At 44.0% G+C, this 24236-nt stretch overlaps 1 protein-coding gene across 9 annotated transcripts in view; it reads left to right on the top strand.

The window, feature by feature from the left end:
* TSG101 (tumor susceptibility gene 101) overlaps window positions 1–24236 on the top strand; it is a 90590-nt gene that overhangs the window by 30871 nt on the left and 35483 nt on the right. For 4 of the 9 annotated variants that reach the window (XM_068393928.1, XM_068393925.1, XM_068393924.1 and 1 more), the window contains 2 exons: window positions 16521–16586; window positions 17244–17309. The exons of 2 other annotated variants lie outside the window; for them this stretch is intronic. In XM_068393928.1, the coding sequence (XP_068250029.1) occupies window positions 16521–16586; window positions 17244–17309 (132 nt within the window). The remainder of the gene's footprint in view (window positions 1–16520; window positions 16587–17243; window positions 17310–24236) is intronic. 3 more of the 9 variants (XM_068393927.1, XM_068393931.1, XM_068393926.1) reach the window with 2 other exon arrangements.

The following is a 24236-nucleotide window of genomic DNA, read 5'->3' as shown; positions in this document are numbered from 1 at the left end:
TTTCAATGGGAGAGCTCCACTGGGACTATGCGCAGAACGGTTTCTGGACCCTCTGCTTCCCCTGACGGAACTCCCGGGAGAGCTTCTCCCACGGCGCAGACTACTCAAACAACCACACTGCGACATCTCTCCCGAACCGGGGCGTCGCTTCGGCTTCATGCCTGGAGGCACTACGCCTCCTCCTCAAGAAGGGTTGCTACAGTCGCGGTACGGAGGTCGCGTCATCTACGATAGTCATCCACAGGGGTCTCCCAGGCAAAGTGAAGAGTCTAAGGTGGTTGGTGCCGTGGGAGATATACCTCTTCCCTTGAGGCCTCTTTTCCAGCAAAAACGGTCTTATTGCCTTTCGGCGGGAGGAAACTCCTTTCCGCTCTCAGCAATGAAGCCTGTCGCTCAGCCTTTCCCTGACCTTCAGGCTTAAAGGAATAACTTTTTCCTGCCCGCTGGATCTATCCTCGCTCATGCGAAGCTACGATCGTCCCTGCCCTAGTGGGAGGAAGACCTCCAACTTGGAGCATGGCTCGGACTTTTAGTCCTTTAAGAGATCTTCTCAAGACCCTTTACGACAGGCCTCGGATTGTATTCCGCCTTGGGTCTCCTGCTCACTCTGGCCACGGCCAGTGTGTAAGCAATCTTCTTGGTCTCTTACGACTCCCCCCTTTCTAAGGAAGAGGGGAAGGCAACATTCAGGCTCGCTCCTGAGTTGTTGGCTAGACTCAGAATCTGGGGGTCCCGGCCCTTCGGTCCGATTCATTCAAGATTTCGAGTCTCCATTCTGTATCTGATGTCCCAAGACCTTCTCTTTCTTGCCAGTAAAGGAATCGAGAGGTTAGCGCTGGGAACAGCTGCAGTTTGTCCTCAGTTGCAGCCGATTTGGGAGCACAAGGAGGACATGGGGGAGAGTCACCAGTATACCTCTTCAGCCCGGACTCAAGGACATTCATCTCGACCTGTCTCCAGACCCTCCCCCGTCACGTCGCCCTACAGCACGATGTTGGATACATCGCAACGTCCCTCGCCTTCGAGTAATAGTACTCTGTGACGCAGGTGCTACAAGCTGGAGTCTGGAAGCGTCTAATGACCTTCGCAGCCCGCTTCCTGCAGGGCGTGACCCACAGGAGTCTCGATACGTTTTCTATCGCTCTGTGGTGGCTACACAACAGCTGGTCTAACCTCAGGCTCCTTTTTGGACAGGTAGCAGAAGGTTGAGGGCATTGTTATCAGGTTTTAGTCTGCATGAACGAAAGAAGTATGTCTGGCCCTTACTTCTTTCTTCATCTTCCTCTCTACGGGGAACCATCATCCTGGTCTCTGCATAGCTGACCTCGAACCTCTGCAGGTAAACCATGCTTCCTTGTGTTCCGAGTATTGAGTCAATACTGTCGCGTCCCCCATACCCTGACGAGGTGGTATTGGGAACGTCCTAACCCAGAGTTCCTTCTGGAACTCCAGGTCAACTGCCTAGGACGGGTCACACTTCTTCCTTCACACACAAGCTTACGTAGGCCACATGGTTCCTTGTGGAGCAAGGAACTTGTGAGGTGCAGGGACTCCTTTTATCGAGTGCTACTCACTCGGATGCTGAGTCCCCGGGTAAAGCCAAAGCCAGTATGGCTGGGGACTTTTCACCCTACCTAAGGGGTGTCACCCTGTGTAAATAGCGTGGTTTGTATTTCGGTTACGGAACAAATGACAAATTCGAAGATAATTTGTATTTTTCCTAACCATCCAAACCTTAGCTATTTACACATATTTGCCCGCCAGCCCTGTCCCCCAAGACAAGTCCTACCTCTAAGTGAAAGTGAGTATTCATCTGTGTGTGAGGGAGGGGAGGGGTAGCTAGCTACCACTCCCCTACCCCCCCGCTAACTAGCGCGGGGGTAATACACCCTCGTTAAATTCTAATGGCTCGCCATTTCAGCTGCGCTAAAAGGTAAACCCTGTGTAAATAGCTAAGGTTTGTATGGTTAGGAAAAATACAAATTATCTTCGAATTTGTCATATTTTTCATTCAGATCTTTATAAATATTTATAAATCACACTACTGTAATTCATTCTAGAATATTGAAGTAATGTACTGTACTCCAATGTGAACAGCTGCACGTCGTAAAGCAACATTTTTTTATGCATTGCTGTGAAATATTTTTCTTTGTAGAAAAAAAATTCTAAATTGCAGTTGTTTGTTAAATTGATTAATATTTGCTTACAGTAGTTTCCAAATTATAATGTTTATCATGATATATTAATAATTTCTTTTTTACATTGATGTTACTAAAGTAAATGTATTCTTGATGTGCCTTTTTTTTTCTAATAAATAATTGTACTTTCTCCTTTGATAAAGGGAAACTTACAGGTTTCATTACATGTAAAATCTGCTTTCAGTAAAAACTGGAAATGTGGTAGGTTTTTGAAGCGGATGACATATACCTTATGTAGTAAAAATAGTAAAAAGAACTATTCAATTTTCACTATTGGTTCAGTGGTTACTTAGTACAGTAGTTTGTTTCATTACCTGGGATTTATTTTGAAATATAAATATTATTATTTGATAAGTTAATGGGCATCCTATATGTAGAAAAAATCAGGAATGTGGGAGTTTAGTTGATATAAGAAGTGCTGTATAGTGCATTTAGATAGAGACTTAGGAAGTACTTTATTTAGAGTTTCCATTTGTTAATGAATTCATTACTTTTCAGAAGGATGTTGCTCTCACTAGTACCTTTTGTAATTTTATTTTAGATAATTAATGTTTCGGAAATCCTGCCTTTGATTCAATCTGACAGCTAATCACCCTTCAATATATGTTACTCAAATTGTAAAGAATGATTAGATGGGTCTATTTTGGTGTAGCAGCCCTCTACTTGAACATTGTTTTACAATTGATTAATTCAACAGGATATATCCTGAATTTCTTTTATCTGTTAACCCTTTTACCCCCAACGCTATTTGGAACTTTCCAACCCTTAACCTGGGTTTTTTTTTTTCCAAGCACGTTTTGCAGTATATTTTTTTCAAATTGCTCTAACAGCCTTAATTTTTGTCATAGAGAGGTCAGGTTGGTCTCATTCTTTTGGAAAATGCTTGAAGTTTCTCATAAAGTTATAAAAAATATGCAAAAAATGTAAAAAAACAGTTTTTTGCAAGGACGTACTGGTACGTCCATGGATATAAAGGGATGAGTTTTGTGAAACGTACCAGTACATCCTTTGGGGGTAAAAGGGTTAAGTTCTGAACTACATTGATACTTTTTAAAGCTTTTTTTACCTTTAATTAGTTGTTAATTTTGCAGAAGTGTTCTAGCTTGTTGATTTATAACTCGAGAAGATACTTGTTTGTTTTACACTCGATTAATTCAACAGGATATATCCTGTATTTTTTATCTGTAGTAAAATTCTGAACTACATTGATCCTTTTAAAGCTTTTTTTTCCTTTATTCAGTTGTTAATTTTACAGAAATATACTGTACTTGTCATGTGAAAAGTGTATTTTCCCTTAGTAAAGATTCAAAACTCGAGTCCTCCTATCGCCAGTCTGCTCGGACAGTCTGTATCCTGAGTTGAATATGATGATCTCTTTGGTATCTGTTTTTTTTTAAGGAAATTTTCTCTCATTCCTTCCCTTTTTTTCTCTCATTCATTCCTTTTCAATTTTGATATTTTTCAAATTAAGGTTTGTTCTACCCATCCCATTTATGGGCTCGCGGGCCCCAGGTCCAGACCACACAATACATTTATAAGCATGTGGGCCTTTTTCCTACAATTCTTTTATCCCCTTTTCAGACCTCTCTGAGAGCTGCAATGAAAGTTTTCTAAATATTTAGGTACTCTTGAATTCAGCTTGGGTACTATATCTATCACCTACTGCAGTCTGATCTTCCCAACATTGTTTAGGAATTAAGAAAATTGCCCCATATTGCTAGTGTACAGTATTAGCAATGTGGTTTGGGGCAAAAAATTCAAGTGGCTATTTTATCATGGAAGGATCACTTTAATTTTTTCCCTGCTAAGTTTATCTTTTATGAGGCTGGGCGTGCTCTTTAGATACTGCTGACATCTATCCTATGAGAAGTTTTTCCCATTTGATTGGCAGTTGTTCATGGCTAATCCTATAAAAACAAGTACAGTAGTGAAAGCTCTTGTTTATGGCTCATGCATTGATGTGTTTAATGATCAGTTTTATTTGTGGTGGTTGGGGAAAGGTATTCTTACAATAATTATTTTGATACAGCTGAATCAAAAGGGTTTCTATGTAGTTATTGACTCGACTGTTACTTTTGACGGAGATTCACACCGAATTGGGTCACTGCCTTTTGTTTGTACAGTAGATGATACATACATACATATACTGTACCAAGGCACTTCCCCCAATTTTGGGGGTCGCCGACAACAAATTAAACAAAAAAGGGGGCCTCTCCTCTCTACGTTCCTCCCAGCCTAACAAGGGACTCAACCGAGTTCGGCTGGTACTGCTAGGGTGCCACAGCCCACCCTCCCCCGTTACCCACCACAGATGAAGCTTCATAACGCTGAATACCCTACTGCTGCTACCTCTGCGGTCATCTAAGGCACCGGAGGAAGCAGGAGGGCCTACCGGAACTGCGTCACAATCCCTCGCCATTCATTCCTATTTCTAGCACGCTCTCTTGCCTCTCTCACATCTATCCTCCTATCACCCAGTTGCCACCCTTACTTGTCAATCTCAGTATGAAATGCAAATATTGTGGGTTTGGTCTGTCCTTTATGCTCTCCTGATAGATGAAACTGTTGACTTTCCTTCCTTATTCATTGTTTAACTGCGGCAGTTTAGTGACCATTGGCAAATGGAAGTCTTTCCATAGTTTTCTTGACCCAGTTAGACTGGAGTACTTATGTTTGACATGGTCCCATCTCCTGGCAAATCCAGATCAATTAGTTGAAAGTTTTAGCTTTTTATATCATCTTTAGATTATTAGTTTTCTTCTAGTGCTAATAAATTGTAGGGTGGTTCTTTACTTGATTTTCTATTTTTCATCACATGATTTTCACTTGAACCATTATAGTTTTATCAGTTTACAGTTACATTGAAACCTATATTTTGGAATTCTTTTCGATAGTGAAGAATCTATTACTTTGTAAATATGCTTTTCCATGCAAGTATTATTTTATTTGTCTAGTAATTTTAAAGATATCCTTCAACATGTTGAGTCGGTGGCTGTTTACACACCTAGATTTAAAATATTATAGTTGACTGATGCATTACCAGTTGTCATCAGGTTTTCAATAACTTTAGCATAAACTATAATTTACTTTATATGTACATTACAGTCATTACTTTCACCTTATAGAAAAAAAATCAAATACCAGAATTGTCTTTGTTCCGTAACTGGAATACAAACCACGCTATTTGATAGGGGTATTACTTTCGGCATAGCTGAAATGACGAGCCATTAAAATTTAACGAGGGTTAACTACCCCTACCGCTAGTTAGTGAGGGTAGGGGTGGGTAGCTTGCTACCGTCCCCCCTCACACATCTGTAATTGAGCTCACTTTGCTTTCGGCTTGGATGGTGAACAGACGTTGCCGCTCTTCATCCTCGCCGTCTATTGGCAACCATTAATGACTTTTGCTTTTTCTTTTCTCTTAGTGTGTGTTTGTGAAGTTGACCTCTGCGACCATGCGCACCTGCCCTGGACTCTCTGGCCGCCCTTGTGGAACGTTTATGTCGGCGATTGAGACAAATTCTTTCACCCTTTGTCCTATATGCAGAGGTCAACGGTGTGATAGTGTAAATAAGTGTAATGAGTGTAGGGAGTGGTCTTCCTCCCAGTGGGAGAGGCTTGGACGACGACGGAAGAAGTCGAAGCGGGATATTTCTCCTTCAAAGGTTCCTTCGAAGGGAGGAAAACCCAAGGCCTCTTCTTCCGTCTCCCGACCCTCCTCCTAAGCTCCTACTTGTTCAGCCTCTTACGAGAGACTGTCGAGTAGTAGCGTAGACCAAGTTAATGTCGGCCAACCCCGGTCCTCGAGAGATGGTGTTGCTTCCCATAGCGAAGCGGCCCCACCTCTCCCCCCGGGTGAGGCCTTGTCACTAACCCCTTTGTTGCAGATTTGGTCTTCCTTGGGGCTCATGGGTCCCCCCTCCAAGGAAGCTTTGCTGCAGTTCATCCGAATGGGTGCTTCTGTTCAGCATTCATCGTCGCCGTCAGAGGTAGATCCTCTGGCCATCGTCGACGTTGTTGTGTCAGAGGTGTCACACTATATGTCATCCGACTCCTCTGCCCCTCCAGACTCTTTAGCGGCTGCTGCCGGCTTAGTTTCCCCCGTTCCTGAACATCCTTCGAGGGGGAAACCAACTCCAACGTCTGTCTCTTGCGAGTGTTTCTCCCCCTCGGGGGAGTTCACTCATAGAGACTCCACTTCGGAGGACTGCTGTGGCGCATGGTCAGCTTGCTGATCCATTGGCCCCCAGAGGGCGCCTCCGTCGGAAAGCTCGCCCTCCACTTCGCCTGAAGAGGCGACTCTTTGGTTCGTCTGCTTGTCGTCGCAGCCGTCCCCTGCAGAGGAGCATCAGCTGCAGTCATCGGACCCTCGACCATCGACCGTCACAGCTCCTGCTACTGTCTGTTCGGTCCTTGACCTCTCTGCGGATCATTCGCGATCCCCATCAGTGGATGCTCGCCCCTACAAAGGGCACATCCCAGTTCCTGACCATCCACCCTTCAGACCTGCCGACCTCCCATCACCGTTCCAGTCACCAGTAAAGCCTCTTGAGGCTCTACCAAAGTGCGCAGCTGCTCGCCATCGCCCTGCAGCTCACCGACCTACAGGACATCAGCGCTCACCAGCAGCTCGTCAGACTGCGCGTCAGCACTCTACAGCGCTTCGGCGCACCCCTTCATCTTCTCGCCCTCATAGACAGCAGCAACATCATGCACCTGGGCGCCAACTCTCTCCTGCGCGCCCTGTGCCCACGTGGCCACGTTCTTCTGCGCACTCTGCGCTCACACGTCAAGGGTCGCCAGCGCACTACTGCATGCTTGCACTCTCCTGTGCGTCTGTAATCTTCTGCGCACCCACAGTATCCTGCGCGCCAATTTTCTCCTGCCCATCAATGAGTTCCTACGCGCCAACTCTCACCGACGCGCCAACACTCACTGATGCCCCATCTCTCTCCCGCGCGCATGTGCCATCACACGCCTACGCGCGCGCGCGCATCCAACACGCGCATCCAACACGCGCAATCTAGCGCTCTCCTAGACATCCACGCTCTCCTAGACATCCACGCTCTCCTACCCTCACTCACCGAGACATGCGCACGCGCCACCACTCCCCTGCGCGCATGCCAACAGTCACGGGCGCAGGAACTACACCCGGCAAGGTCACCATCGCCTCATTCCCCTCCCCGCAAACGCATTCCAGCACGCCCTGCGAGAGAAGGGAAACAGGCACCAGCAGAGGGGTTCAGGATCCCTAAACTACCTTCTAAGGCGGACCCACCTATTACAGTGACTCCTCGTAGTGAACCTTCGGTCCCTTCCCTTCAGGGGATCTGTCTGACAGTGCATCAGTCAGTCAGCAGCCTTGGTTCAGTGCCCTAGTCAGAGCTGTAACACAGGCATTCAAGCCTGTCCTGTCCGGCCGCTCATCAGAGCAGCCTATACCTCTGGACTCACGACACGGAACCATGGCTTCCTCTACCCCTTTGAAGAGGAAGAGAGGAGTTTCCGACGCGGTCACTTTCACGAGGGTGAAGCTGACTCGGTCAGACCATCAAGGCTAGTCCATCCAGTATCTTCCCAGGGATACTCTCCCTTCCTGTCTGATAATTTATCAGACCATCCTTCACTAAGGGTATCGTGTAAGGAGAGGCACTCCTCCATGCCACCGTTGGAGGATACCTCCCTTCATGCAGAGAGTTCCCCTCACTCAGAGATCAGGAGGGACACAACACTCAGGCCTTTGATGTTAGAGTCTTACCTCCTTCCTTGGAAGGAATCCAAAGACTCCAAGACTCTGCCAAAGTCCTCCACCAGGACTACTATAACGGAGACAGCCAGCCACTCGAGGAATGTCCGCGACTCACCCCAAGAAGAGCTCTTGGGGACAAAAGGAGACTTCGCTGCGAGTTCAACGTCAGGAGGAGAGTAACAAGAGTCAGAGCATGCATTCTGGCAGGTTCTGACTCTAATGAGGGTTCTCAACGGGTTTTCCAACCCAGAGATACCCCCTCAAGAGGTCAAAGACACTGTCTTAGACTGTATCTTAGGCACTCAGAAACCCTCAAAGACCAGTGCAGCCCTGCTCTGGTCTGAGGGGTTGAAGAGTACCAGGGACAAGATCACCCAACAGCTCTCTGAGTTTGCCTTCTCCAACCGTGCCGGCTCTATGAACAAGCTCCTTCCACCTCCTCGTGTACAGCAGAGGAGGTACTTTGAGATCCTGGAGGAGCCCAGTTCAGCTCTTCCACTTCACCACTCTCTGGAAGAGCTAACCAGGGGAGACCCTCATGAGAGAGACTCCAACTGGCAGGTCTCGTTCTCGCCGGCCGAAGTCCTTAACTAGGAAAAGGTCACTAAGTATGCGATGCAAGCTACTTCGTGGCTGGACATCTGGTTAGGTACCTTGGGATTCCTGGTACGATCTGAGGATTTCTCCAAGGAGTGTACCAGGAAGGCAGAGGAGACCTTTCTCCTCTCAGGCACTCGCACGATCAAATTTCTTGCCTACCAAGTTTTGAACTTGTGGTCAAACACCATCTTGAAACGTCGAGATGCAGTGTCTGAGAGGTTTCACCTACGAAAGGAAGTGGATCTTCTCGTCCTCCCCCCGGATTTGATGCTGTTCTCAAACGCTTCCAAAAAAGGTTGGGGGCCCCACGTGCTGCACCACATGACCTCAGGCCTCTGGTCAGAGTAGAGGAGTACCTCCACATAAATCTCCTAGAGATGAAGGCTGTCTTTCTGGTCCTTCAACAGTTCCAACGGTTCCTGGCAGGCCACTCAATGGTGGTGATGAGCGGCAACACCACAGTAGTGGCTTACATCAACAAGCAAGGAGGTACTTTTTCGCAGCATCTATCCCATCTAGCAGTAGAGATACTTAGATGGGCCGAAATCCACTCGATACCACTTTTGGCATGCTTCATTCCGGGCAAAAGAAATGTGCTCGCCGACAACCTGAGCAGAGCATCTCAGATAGGGAGTACCGAGTGGTCTTTGGATCATCTAGTAGCCAACAAAGTCCTGACTTTGTGGGGTTCTCCGACTGTGGACCTCTTCGCAACGGCCCTGAACTTCAGGCTCCCGCTGTATTGTTCCCCAGTCCCAGACCCCAAGGCTCTCTGGCAAGATGCATTCCAACAATGGTGGGACAACATTGACGTTTACGCCTTTCCCCCGTTCTGTCTGATGAAGAGGGTATTCAACAAGGCTAGAACATCGGTCAATCTTTCCATGACCCTCATAGCTCTGCTATGGCATCACGCAGAACGGTTTCCGGACCTTCTGCAGCTCCTAACGGAGCCCCCAACAAGAGACCTCCCTCCACGGTACAATCTACTCAAACAACCACATGCCAATATATTCCACAAAGCCGGCCTGGAGACTATCCAGCATCTCTCTCAGAGAGGATTTTCGCATCAAGTTGCGACTAGGATGTCTGGATACCTGCGTAACTCATCAGCAGCAGTTTACCATGGAAAGTGGAAAGTCTTCTGTGGTTGGTGTCGTGGAAGGGGTATCTCTCCTCTTGATGCCACTATTCCAGCAAAAGCGGAGTTCCTCGTGTATTTGCATGAAGAAATGCGCTTGTCAGTTTCAGCAGTAAAAGGCTATCGCTCAGCCTTAAGCCTCACCTTTAGACTGAAAGGAATGGATATTTCTTCATCGCTAGAACTTTCCTTACTCATACGGAGTTATGAACTTACCTGTCCTCAGAAGTGAGACCTCCCCCATGGAACGTGGTTCAAGTTCTCAGGTCTCTTAAGAGACCTCCCGATGAACCATTACGCCAGGCAACTGATCGCCACCTGACTTGGAAGACGATGTTCCTGCTAGCTTTGGCTTTGGCCAAACAAGTCAGTGAACTTCATGGTCTCTCATACGACATCGCCCATTCAAGGGGATAGGGAGAGGTAACGTTCAGCTTCATCCCTGAGTTTATTGCCAAGACTCAGAATCCGGGAGTAGCAGATCCACGATTCGACTCCTTCCGGATTTCTAGTCTCCGTTCTGTAACAGATGACCCAGACCATCTCTTACTATGCCCAGTGAGGAGTTTGAGGCTGTATCTTATAAGAACAGCGGCAGCCCGTCCCCGTGTTCCTGCACTATTTGTTAGCACAGGAAGGACCAAGAGGGTCACCTAGAACACCATCTCAGCATGGATTCGCAAGGTCATAGACCATGCATTGAATCCAGACCCCCCTCCTTCACGACGCCCCAGAGCTCATGATGTCGGGTGTAGCTACGTCCTTGGCATTCAAGAGAAACTTCTCAGTGATGCAGGTTCTTCAAGCTGCGGTGTGGAATTGTCAGACTACATTCAGATCCCACTACCTGCAAGATGTGACCCACAGGAGACTCGTTAAGTTCTCTATCGGTCCTGTGGTGGCTGCAGAACAGGTGGTTTAGAACCTCAAGCTCCTTATTGGACAAATAGCAGAAGGTTGAGGGCATTGTTACCTGGTTTTAGTCTGCGTGAATGAAAAGGTTTGACTGGCTCTTATTCTTTTCTTCATCTTCCCCTCTCTTGGGGAAAGCAGTATCCTGGGTTCTCTGCATAGCTGACCTCAAACCACTGCAGGTAGACCATGCTCCCTTGTGTACCTAGTATTAAGACTAATACTGTTGCGTCTCCATACCCTGACGAGGGGGTATTGGGAAAATCCTATTTACACAGTTTTTCCTTCTAAAGAACTCTGAATAACTTTACCTGGACAGTCACACTTCTATATACCTCAACACACAGCTTGTGTAGGCCGCGGACCTTGCGTAGCAAGGTTTTAGCTAGGTGCAGGGACTCATTATTTTTGAGTACTGACATACTCAGATAAGGAGCCCCCGGGTAAAGCCAAAAGCCAGATTGGCTGGGACGTCCACCCTACCTAATGGGTGAGTCACCCCTATTAAATAGCGTGGGTTGTACTGTATTTCAGTTAGTGAACAAATGACAAATTTGTAGATAATTTGTATTTTTCTTAACTATACAAACCTTAGCTATTTAAACAAACTTACCCGCCAGCCCTATCCCCCTTGAAGTCCTACCTCCAAGCAAAGTGAGCTCAATCACAGGTGTGTGAGGGGGGGCGGTAGCAAGCTACCCTCCCCTACCCCCCGCTAACTAGCGGTATGAGTAGTTAATCTTCGCTAAATTTTAATGGCTCGTCATTTCAGCTACGCCAAAAGTAATAACCCATATTAATTAGCTAAGGTTTGTATAGTTAGGAAAAATACAAATTATTTACGATTTGTCATTTTTTAGCACCATATCGTTACTGACCCTACATTTGCCAAGAAGGTTGCTCTCAGTCATCTGTATTATAATAGTTGTAACCACTTACAGATTAATGTTCCTTTCAGTGACCACTAACGTTTTCTATATTGTTGACATTCGAGTTAAGGGTCCTGTCGTTGTTTTTCCTAGTTTTGAAATTTGTATACTAAAATGCTGCTAATTTAAGAAATACATGAGTTTGTTAGGTCTTGACTGTAGAGAGTATTAAGTACAGTACTGTACAAACCCATCTTGGTTTGGGCGAGTCAGACTGAATCTTGAGTTAAAATTCAATACAGGACTTATTTTAAGGGTTTACTGAAGGGCACAGCTTAACACCAAGCATTTACACAATCTTTACTTGTCAATTATTTATAGTGAAAGCATGTTCTCTTATTATTTAGTCAAGCTTTTACTTTTACATTCCTCCTTACTCTATTTTCTATTACTGTATAAAAATCAGTGAATTTGTATTAACTTCATTTAGTAAGCACATTTCTTTACCGTATAGCTGATGGCTTACTGATGCTTAAACTTTCCAGGCTTTTTACACTTCATTCTATAGAGAAAATTTTTTTTGTTCTTACCCAAACACAAACCATTGTCCTTTACTTATATGAGAGAGAAAACAGAACACAGCAGTTAAATTGTAATAAGGTGTAACAACCAACAGGTAATTAGTTATTGGTAGCAAAATAATCTTAGGACTCCCAGGCTTGTTTAGTCTGCTCGTTTTTGTAAAGAAGGCATCTTGAAGTTGGAGACTGGTCATCAACCTCTCAGCGCTCAACAACTTCATCCTCCAAACACCCTTTTGGATGAAGACAGCAGCCATGGTCAGATGAGCAATAAGACCACAGGACTTCATTGTGGCCCTGTATCTGAAGGAGGGTTACTTTTAGTTCCCGGTTCACCCATCCTCCAGGAAGTTTCTTCAAGTAGTGGTAGCAGGCAGGATTTTTCAGTTCAAAGTTGTCTGCTTTGGCCCGTCCACAAGGCCTCAGGTCTTCACTAGTGTCTTCGAGCTAATATCAGCATGGGCTTATGCCCATGGGATCCGCTTGCTTCATTATCTGGACAATTGGTTGATTCTATCAGAAAAGAAACTTCTTAGCTTTTGAGACAGGGTTCTCTCATTTTGTCAGGACCTGAGGGTCATGGTAAATCGGAAAAAATCTGTCCTGTCACCAACCCAGAGGCAAGTGTATGTAGGGATGGACATTGACACCATCCTTTGAAAGTTTTCCCTTCTCACGAAAGACTGTCTCGTTTACAGAAGGAAACTTTCCCCTTCCTGCAACAGTAGATTCTCTCAGCTCGCCACTGGTAGAAACTCCTAGAACATTTGACGTCTCTAGAGAAGTTAGTGCCAGGAGGCAGATCATGCTTAAGATCTCTTCAATGTGAGTTAAAAGTTAGCATGGACACATCTCGACAACCCATTCTTCATAGTAAGAATATGAGAAGAATCCTGGAGGGACCTTAGATAATGGTTGAAAGAAGAGAACCTTTTATAAGGATACCCTCTCTCACTGCCTACTCCAGAATTCTTTCTTTTGGATGCTTCCAAGGAAGGGTGAGGAGTCTTACCTAAACAGTCATTTGGTATCTGGCTCCTGGACAGAGGAAGATTGCCAGGACCACGTGAACTTCTTGGAGATGAGAGCAGCCTCCTTAGCTCTTCAAGAGTTTTGCCCTCTTCTAGCAGGTCACGTGGTGAATTTGTTAAGTGACAACACCACCATAATGTCCTAGATCAACAAACAACGATGTACGATGTCTCAACAGCTATGCCATCTAGTAGTGAGGACTCTCGAATGGGTAGAGAACAGTGCGATTACACTTTCGGCCCTCTTCATCCTGGGGAAAAGAAATGTCATAGGAGACAAGTTGAGCAGGAAGACCCAAGTAGTTGAGTCCGAGTGATCTTTGTTATTCATTAGTGACGGAGATGCTGATTTTGTCGGTCCTCCGACGATAGACCTGTTCACATCATCTCCAAACAAGAAGTTCCTGATCTATTGCTTTCTTGTTCCAGGCCCCAATGCGGCATTTGGGGATGCATTTCAGCACCCATTGGACAGTCTTGATGCCTAAGCTTTTTGGCTGTTCTGTCTACTTTGGAGAGTCCTCAGTTGAGTAAGGTTCGCTTCCTAACTTATCGTTAACGTTGGTGGCTCCAAGGTAACCATACATGTGGTACCCAGACCTCCTACATCTATCAAAGACTCAAAGAAAATTGCCAATTCCTCCCAATCTTCTACGTCAGCCTCACAGCAGGTTTTACACAATGCACTGGGATCCCTTTTAGCTTCACACATAGACGTTATCCAGCAACTCCTCTCTGAGAAAAGCTTTTCTCAAGAGACAGCGCAGCATATGTCTGGATACCTCCGCAAATCCTCAGCAGCTGTCTTCCAGGGCAAGTGGTCCAACTATTGCGGTTGATGTGGTGGGAGGGGTATCTCACTTCCTGAAACCTCTGTACCTCAGATTGCCGACTATTTGTACTTTTTGAGCAACTGCAAGAGAAGTTCTGCTCTTTCAGCTGTAAAAGGCTATTGCTCGACCTTGAGCCTAGTCTTTAGACTAAAGGGAGTCAATATTTCTTTGGAGAAAATTTCTATGCTTAACAGGAATTTTTAGTAGACCTGCCCTCCAGTTTGGGTGAGCCCACCTGCTCGGAACATAGTAAAGGTTCTAGATTCTTTAAAGGGGCCACTCTACGGACCATTAAAGCGAGCTTAAGATAGGGGACCTTCCCTGAAAAATTTTTTTCTGATTGCGGTAGCCAAAGCTAAACGTGTTAGCGAACTGCATGGGCTCTTCTTCAAATCAGCCATTCAAGTGGGTGGAGGCAGGTCTCTCTCTCTCTCTCTTCATTCCAGATTTTGTTACGAGAGCTCGGAATCCATCCGTGCCTGATTCCAGATTTCTATCTTTCCATGTTATGAGTCTTAATGACATGATTGATGAGCCTGACCAGCTGATGCCGACTGTACTATCTGAAACGCACTAGGTCCACAAGTGTGATCTCAAGGTGTTTAAGGGAAGTGATCTCCTGAATGCCATCTTAAACTTCTCATGATGTGAGAGTTATTAACACCTTAGTAGCATTTAAGAGGAATTCCTCTGATGCAGGTTCTCCAAGTAGTGGTGTGGAAGTATCACACAACCTTCACTCCCCACTACCTGCGAGACGTGACCCACAGGTCTTTAGACACTTTTATGCTATGGCTTGTTGTAGCTGCTCAGCAGGTGATACAGTATAAGCTACCTAGGCTCCCCTCACAGGACCAGTAACTGCGAGTCAAGGGCTGAGGTTATGTAATGCATAAGATAGGGATGCAAGTGAAGAATGACTGTCCTTTTCTTTCCCTTAAAATCTTGCTCTTTAATGGGTACATCATTGGAAAACATCCCCTGCTGGATTTGATCTCTCAATCAGGTAAGCCCAGGCTGCTTGTAGCAGTTCCGTGCTCAGGCACGGGAGAGTCATTTCCTTACATTCCTTTAGAGGGGGAGTATGATGTAGCCAGACAAACCCATAATCATGAAAAGCCTTGTTGCAACATCTTCAATTCGCAATACTTTCAAGGCCTACTACACAGTGTTCCTGCTCAAGTGCAACACATGTACAGCCAGGGCCTTGAAACCCACAAGTTCTGCAGGAGAACATCAGGTGTAATGGATCATTCTCTCTCACGCATCTGAGATGCTAGAGCGTTGGGTCCCCAGGCTAAGCTTCCAGTCTGTTAGAAAAAGATGTATGGATGGATACAGATTGTCCACAGCTCATCTCAAGGGTGGGGGGGGCTCTTTGACAAGCAGTCATAGCCCCCAAGTTAGAAAAGGGTACTTCCTCCCGCCTAAGGATAAGTCTCCTATAAGTAAAAGACGATGATTTGTATTCTCATAGGAATAGATCTCAGATTTTTTAAGCAATTTGTATTTTTCCAAACTGCAAACCTGAGTCCTTTACTCATACTTCTTTGCCATTACCAGCCCTGAGAAAGTCCCAGGCTTTGTTCTAAGTGAATTGTCAGCGAACCAATGAGGGGAAGAGGGGAGGGGCAAGTGCTGGGCTCCCCGCTACCAATAGGTAGTAATTACCTACGAGTTATTACACCGTGTTCTAATTTTAACTTCTGTGTTCCAGCTTTGCTGTTTTTTCTATCTCCTATAAGTAATGGACTCAGGTCTGTATAGTTAAAAGAAAATACAAATTAATTTGAAATTTTTTTTATTTTGCCTTTGTTTTTATACTGTATTGCTAGTGTTGTTATCTAGGTGTCTTGGTTTTATTTCACAGAACCTGTAACAATGGTAGCACCTCAAGTTTTCATGGCAAGCATCTCTCTTTGTAATCTTTAACCATAAAGTTAATGCCTGGTGTCACTAAGCAGCCTACTTTTGTTTGGTGAAGTGTTATTGTCAACAAAAGTAACAAATTTGTTACAGTGATTAAAGTTATTAAAAAAATAAATGTCACATAATATGTTGCCTAGGATTTATCAGAGTTACCTAGGACCAAAGGAGTCAGACTGCCTATGATAAAATAATAGTTGTTCTAATTTTTCTTTGCATATTGAGAATAATTAAACATTAAGTCTTTTCAGTCCTTATTGCTCTCTACAGTCTTGTAACTTTTGGTGATTTTAATCTTGAAGTATAAGACTGCTTCATTTTAGTGTGCTGGAGGTTGTATCTTGGAAATGAATTTACTTCAAAACCCTATAGTCTCACATATTCCTTTTTATTTCATGCTTCTTCCTTAGAATATAGCAGAGTGAATTGGTATCATAACTATTATCATTGAATTGTGTTTTAGAAATGGTCTGATAATATGCTTAATTGATTTTTATATTGTACACCCATTTAGATAATGGTCTTGACATCCTTAGCCTTTGTTTTAGTAGCTTAACATGGAGTCTTGCATATCGTTTCTTTTGTTGGTGAAGCTTTCAGTTTGAAAAATGTTTACAATACATCACCGTATAATTAATTGTGTAGCTGTAAGTGTCATCCGCTTTTACCTCTATTTTTAGTTTTTAATGATGGCAGCGATCGTGAGTTGTTGAACCTAGAGGGGACGATCCCTGTCCGTTACAAAGGTGAGAATGTACATTAACCACAAGTGTGTTGCCCACTTGTCCTGAGCTTTGGTTGTGATGTAGGGGGAATCTGTTTCATAAGTGTCAATGAGATTTCTTTTGTTTTGAGGATTCCTGAATACAGATCCAACCAGACCTCACTGCACAGATGAGTTGGGTTTCAACTCATAAGTGGTTTAGCCCTGTTTGTCATTTAAGGGAAACACGTTCTGCGTCCGTTTGGGAATGGTAGCAAGTGGTCGTGCTCTGTACGGAGCACTTAAGTGTTTCCTTCAAATGAAAATTTTAGTTTGTTAGTGAAAGTAATGGATGTTTCATTTTCCCCCTTCAAGCTGATTACTTATAGTTCTCAACATTAACCAAGTCTTCAATGTTTCAATTGCATTTTTACATTCCAAACATCCAGTGCTTGTTTTATTTGGCAGTGTTCAGTGATGGAGTGGAACTGCTTGGAAGATATTTAACAGGGTTCATTTGTGTTTTTTCTCGGGAACAAATACAGTACTTTAAATAAGATCCTAATTACTTTATCCACTTGAAAAATGACAAAAGTTAAATATATTCCAAGTATTACTTCCTCTTCCGACGAACAAAGCATTGTGTGTCCTGGCAGAGCCAATTCAACCCTCACTGTATTTTTTCTTTTTTCTTTGCAAGTATTCCGCAGTGGCACCTCACGCTACTTACTGTGCCTTGAAGGCACAATTCCCGTTACATATAAAGGTATGGTGGGTGTGGCTACTTACCTAACCTGAGGCAAGCAATATACCTTTACAGTAATGGAAAACATAGAGAGTTCACTTAGGCAGTCCCTTTCTCACATTATATCTCAGCTAGTTATGTTCAGCATATAAGTAATTTAACTTCCAGCTGAGAGCAGTCAAAAGTCATGCTAGTTTTTTTTTTATTTTTGTTACTCGCACAAGTTACGCCACCTGTAATTAAAACTGGTTTTTCAGAATTTCTCACATTTAAAAAGAAAAGAAAAATTTAAGCTCTAGTAATCAAGAACTGCATGTGAAACCCTTCCCTTCCCCCTCCCATACCACGCTCTTACAGTTTTGCCACTGCACTCCTGCGCATTGCCCTGTCCCCTCATAGCAACTTTGCTCACTTGTATTGCTTAATTTTTTTACTCTGATTTGATATCTGGCTTTGGTTTTATCTTTGCATGTGCACGGTAGTCACGAGGGTTCCATTTACTTAGAATTAGAGCTTTGTCATCATATCCCAAAAGACCACCTATCATAGATTTAGAATTGTGATTTGTCAAAATTGCTTTTATAAATATAGGCACTACAATGTAGTATTTTGTTCCTATGCATATACAGATCCTTTTTCCTTTGAAATAGGGGTGTATTTTCAGTGGTGCTGGAATTGCCATTGAATTGTTAATGATCTCCAGTACTGTACCGTTTACTGATACGGGTATCATTCACTATATGGGTATCATTCATGTTACTACTTATGGCTTTATAGATCGTAGCCGATGGAGCTCACATGTCGACCAATACATGCGGCGTTGGTGAATGATCAGGAGCATGTGGTAACAGCTACCGTAGTTCAACTTCACGCCACTAAGGAGTTTTCTCACTGACCGGAGCCTTCAATGTCAGTCTCACCTTGATTGGTCCTTTTGGACAGAACCTCTAACTCGTATGCAATTAAGGGTAATGATAGGCTGTTGTGTGAAGCCATCCGTCTTCTTCTCTTCCTCTTCCCCTTCCTACTATGGTGATTCTTCTCAATAGAAGAAAGGGAGTTATATGAAGGCCAGTCATAACAAGTACCCTAGGTCTGTAAACAACACTACTGTATCTCTCTTGGTGGAGGTTGATGGCTTCCGGCTGGTCCCCAACCCTCAACTGTGGCCCAGGTGAGTGGCATGATTCCTCCAGTAGTAAGGCTGACCTGAGATGGTATCTTGAATTGAGAAGATGGCCCCTCTTATGGATGTTGCTGTTTGCTTTTGCTTGGCTGGCAACCATAGGTTGGTGGCTAAAGGTCCATGGCCTACTCTCCACCACGATCAACAGATGGAAGGGTACATGGTACATCTTTGGTCTTTTCTTTCTTGAAGTACTTCGGTACTTTCGAAAGAGGAGATACCACCACTCGGTACCAGTTCTGTATACTAGTGTGTTGCGAAATTTGTCGAGCCAGTCAGTGACAGGTTCCAGCTCTGTGCTTCCAAGCACTGATCCAGGCTGACCACACAACCTCAACTTATGCTAGGGAGAAAAAACAGACAGACTTGGTTATGATCTCTAGCCTTGATGTACCGTTGACTGATTGATGGTTGGTTACGGTAACACATTTTGGGAAAGAGAGACGATAGTTCTCTAAGGATCAGATAGGTAACGTTGAGATAGTGGGGGAACTGGATGCCGTGTATTAGTATTCCTTAATCCACCTTGCAATATTTCTCAAGGGCTCTTATCTTTTGGGGGAGACCATGGCCAAGCCTTCAAAAGTGGCCATGCCAATTGGCTTAGGTTTGAAGCAGGCCCAATCTTCAAATTCCAGCACTTCCTACCAGCAGCTTCCTCCTGAAGGGGTTGGACCCTGTTCGACTCATTTTTACTCCTCCCATGCTCAGTTAAGGAGAGGTGTCAGGAGGAGGGAGGAGGGTAGCCAGAGGTAGGCTCTGTGTCGTCAGTAGGGGAATGCCCTGCCTTGCACATTCCTTCTCTTTCATCTAAATCCATTCTGTACCTACCTTCCAGGTTCCATCTCTGGATATGCAACAGAGGTAAAAAATCTGGGATTTTTTCACAAAGTTTTGTATGACCTCCTGTCCTCTCCCTTCACTTCTTTTCACAAGTCGTCCCAAGAGCGTACATTTGGCTGAGCTGGTACTTGTCAGGCCACATTCAGTTGGAATTTTTCCTTCATATTCAGCTTCCAGAAGAAAAATTTCTTGTTTTGTGACTTGAAGGACTACCAGTGCATGCAGGCCTACGGCCATTTCGAAAATGATATTTTTGTTCCTCATGTGTTCTCTTGTGTTCATCTGAAGGGTTATGGTTTGGCCTTCTGGAATAACCTCTTTGGAGTCTTTCCAGAATGATTCTGCTATTTGCTATTATTATAATCCGAGGATTGTGATTGGGGAGTCTGATCTCATGCCCATGCAAAGGATAAATAAGTGCAAATGTAAAGAAAAAACTCTAGAAGTAACATAACAGTTCCTGATAGGTAGGAACTGCTGAACTACTCATGGTAGCTAGGAAGAACTGTTGGCAAGCGATGAAGAATTGTTTGTGCTTTCGTCTTCCTCTTCTTTTTTTTTCAGACACTTCTTAGATGGAAGAAGCAGCGGTAGTAGTCACCCAAGACTTCTTTCGCAATTCTTTTGGAATTTTAGTGCGTGGTCTTTGCCTTCGGGAGGGAGTCATTGATCTCAACCATTGATCCTTCCTTAGGGTTCGGTTAGTTGGATCCGTAAACCAAGCGAGTCTGAGCATTGCTCTTAATTTCATGATTATGTCATAACATAGGAGGAACACCCTACCATATAGGAAGCTACCCTCCCTCTTCTAGAGGAAGTATAGTGTCTCATCTTTCGACCAGTATTTTCGACGCTGGTCTAAGAGTTGTGAACCTGATATGACGGTCATCTCCTTGTATTGGATACAGGTGAATGGTTTTAGCTGGGACCTGACACTTCTGTAGGCCAGGCAAAGGGGAGAAGTTTCTCAAATCTTCATCATTCCTAGAATAGGAGGAATGTCCTTAAGAGCCTGTGCATCAGGAGGGAGTAACTGAGCTTGCTGCTGACTGGTTCCTTCAGGGTTCATCAAGTAGAATTTGAGTGTGGTGTGACAGCTACAGGTGTGGCACTGGTTACAGGTGAGTGATCCCACACATACCAACCAACAGCACCATAGTTCCAGGCAAGGGTAGTGTATACGTTGCCCTTGAAGCCGGACTATAAGCCAGGTATGGTAGATACCATACTTTTAATTACCGGTAGTAAGGAGTGGTCACTCCAGGGACTGAGTACTCACACCCTCCAGGGAGACTGGAACTTGTTGATCCATCTTACTGATCCTTTCCAAGGAACACTGGCATTATCCCAATTTGAGTGATCTCAAATCTTGCTAGCTCCCATGTAAGTCCTAAGAGAAAGACTCAATGATGAGGTTCATAGAGAATTTGTATCTCTGGCCAGAGCACTTTTCAGCAGATAACAGACTTCTTTGTCTGCCTCTACTTAAGAAACACCTCCGTAGAATTTGTATCGCTCCTCTTCAGGGAAACTTTGAGCTGTCTTGCCTACCCTGGGATGTAGATCCTTGGGTGGGATGGTCCTCAACCTTAGAGCATGGGTGTACTCACCTTTGGCTAACAAAACGAGGGCATCATAGGGTCTTTATCCCAAGACTTGCCCTCTTTTTCTCTTAGGCAAGTGAATTGGAGAAAAAGAGGTTCCTCGGTATTGTGTGACACTCCCATTCCTCAAGGGATCGGCTTATGCGTTAAGCTCCTGAAAAATTCTTGCCTACCCTTTGACTTAGGTCCTTAGTTGGGATGGTCCTTATCCTCAGGCCTCTGGTACATACATCAACTGCTAACCTAAGGAAAGCATCATACTCTTCTTTCCTTCAAGCATGTCTCTCTTATCTGTATCAATAAGAGAATAGTTTGAGGCTCATGACATCTAACTTTTAAAGCATGGAGCTTCTGTTGCCTTCATTGTCTCACTGACTGTTACAAAGACTCAGTACCAGTCTGTGGAAAACTAGTTCAGGTTTCTCGATACGAAGGTTGATACAAAATTACCTGGTGTCATGTTAGGGTGTTGCAATGCTACTTGAGAAGGACTTGTTGAGTGTTGTAGCCTTTTCATGATCCCCTGCAGGAACAAGAAGGATTTGTGTGGCTGTTTACTTGCAGATGTAACATTACTCATAAGCCTATTCCTGTCAGGAGACTTCCAGTTGACATATCAGCATTCTTGGAACTAGATGAATGTCAGATTTTTTTTTTTGCTATGTACCTTACAGATGTTGCCCTCAAACCCTTGGACCCCTTTTCCTCGAGTCCTCTGGTAGCTGCTCAGTGGATGTGTAGCACTCCCAGCTCCCTCATGGCACTTAGTAGTATGCATCCCATCTAAGGTAATGTGTTCGAGTTTAGAAGAGAGGTAGAAGGACCTGCTCTTCTACCTCTTTCCTGTTGCTTCATTGAGGGGATGCAGGAACGGCAACCATTGCATTCTGGTCATACATACAATGTTAATGACTTACATAATGTACCTTCTTTCTTGCAAACTACATCTGCCAAGAAGCGGGGGAGGATAGGTCTTTATTTTACCATACATTTTTTATGTGTCTTGTTTGACATTGCCGTCATCTCCCTGTTCTTGAGATAAGTTTTTTGGGTCCTAGTACAAGCTTCTGTTTATAGCCAGTACTGAGAGATAAAAGAGCTTCTAAATCCCTATGTTTAGCTGTTGGGAGGTTGGAGTCCCCTTTCTCACTACTATACGTGGCCAGGAAGGATGACTATGTCTAGGGAAGAAAAGATCCTTCCAGTTTGGTTGTAGGGAACTTGCTCCTACCAATAAGTTAGTCTCCCTATTGTAAAGGACAAAAGGTTTTGTATACACGTAGGAACAAATGACAAATTATTCTTAGCTATACAAAATTCCCCACTCCAACCCCACTCTCTCAGTCCTAGGCCTAAGGACAAAAGTGGCTATTCTTTAACAGGCTGAAGGGTGCCCCCCCCCCCCTTGTGCTACTTATCATTTACCAAGTGCCTTATTAACAAATCAATAGCCATTCCAGTGTCACTGAAAACATATCCCTATTTTAAAGGACTTAGGCTCGTATATCTAGGAATAGTACACATTACTTTTAACATTTGTTATTTTTCATAGTGTTTTCTTTGACCAAGTGTTTATCCTTTAAGAGTATCAAGTTGTGGTAAGCGTTTTGTTCGTCGCCTTCAAAGAGATTTTCACTAGCTTTACTTTTCTCACCATACAACTTACTTGGTAACTTGAAAGTTCCAAAATCCATTTGCAGTTTTTTATAGATCAAAATATTTTCCCCTTCCACCCTTGTTCCCAATGCATAACCCATTGATTTGTGGACTGATAAGATTCCTCGGATAACCTCCCTTTTCCTCATGGCACCATTTACAGTAGGAAAATAAGCAGTTTTACTGAAAAGTGATCAGACAAACCCCCCTTCATCCTCTGCTGTTGTGATAGTACTGTATACAAATACAATTATTTGTTTTTTCAAGAGCCTTCAAGTACAGTCTGTGATAGTAATAAATCGAGGCGAGTAATTTTGTAGTAGCTATTACAATAGGAGAGCCTTATTGTGTTAAAATTCATGGTATTCAAAGATGCTACTTTTTATAGTAACTTGATCTTATTCCGGATAGCACCAACTAATTTGTAATGAATTTTTTAGTTTTTAATTTAGTTCTCTTAATACTAAGGTGTATTTCTTGAGATGTCTTTTCCAAGTGGAGCTGGCATCTACCACTGGTAGGCAACAGTTATTTGTTCATACATGAATACAAACTTCTCAGTTATTTATATGGGTTTACTCCTAAGTTGTTTTGCTATAACTAGAAAAGAAAAGTGCCTAACTGGCAACCTTACATGGTTACCAGCTATATCTCTATGCTGGGTTAGTGCTGTCCACCTGACCCATTCTCCTTCTGGTTGCTGTCGCTGACAGTTCTCCCAAGATATGATCACGACTCCATGCTGGATAACGGAAAGCTCTTTTCCTTTTCAGTGCTTTCTGTTTTTTCATTGTGCATTGTGAATACTAGTGGTTTTTCAGGTAGTATGCAGACCTGTCCTGACATTGAAGGGCACCCATATCGAAGATAAGCCGGATCAAGGTAGATCTACAACCTTCATGCCTAAACTGCAGTGGTAAGCAACTGATTTTTTAGGGAATTGCCACCTTCGCAGTTTAAAAAGTATCATGCCCGCCTCAAGAAAGCTAAAAAAAATAAGAAAGAGAAATCTTCTTCCACTTCTTTAACTCTCGAGGGCAAGAACCGTAAGCCTGTTCATGTGACGCATGATCTCTCCCACTCGTATCCTTCTTTACTGGAATTCACTGTAACTCTGGTAACTGAGCATGACGGGTATAATAATATATTTCAGATTAGTGAAAGGTGTTGATGTTTTGTTACACATTGGGCATACTAGTGAACAAGAATTTATTCCTAATACTGATCTTTTGGCTTCAGCCCTAGAACAGCCTGAACATGACCATGCACAGGTAGCTTTATTTCAGATTTCCAGGACCAAGGAGATTTCTCTCATTTGGAGGATTCTCCAGTCAAAGTATTAAAATTATGTCCTCATTCACAGCCAACAATTGTATGTCAAGGCACACCCTATCCTTTTACCCATTGACCCCTACTTTGGAACTCATTTTAGGTGTACCTAGCGACAAGCTAGCTAGCCTTCCCTCTGCCATTTTGGCATCTGACATGCAAAACATGGAAGTAGCTGCCATGAAAGCTGTGCAGGCCTGCTCCTGTGTGGACCACTGGTCAGAAACAGTGTCTTGATTTGCCATTTCAGTGAACCTGAAAAACTGAGATGTAGTAAAACAATGAAGAATATGAAGAGTTGTCCAGTTTTGGGGCCAAGGCCCTAGAGCT

This window comes from Palaemon carinicauda, chromosome 19 (genome assembly GCF_036898095.1).
Source record: "Palaemon carinicauda isolate YSFRI2023 chromosome 19, ASM3689809v2, whole genome shotgun sequence".
Classification (NCBI taxonomy): Eukaryota; Metazoa; Arthropoda; class Malacostraca; order Decapoda; family Palaemonidae; genus Palaemon; species Palaemon carinicauda.
This window is presented reverse-complemented; position numbering and strand designations above follow the sequence as displayed.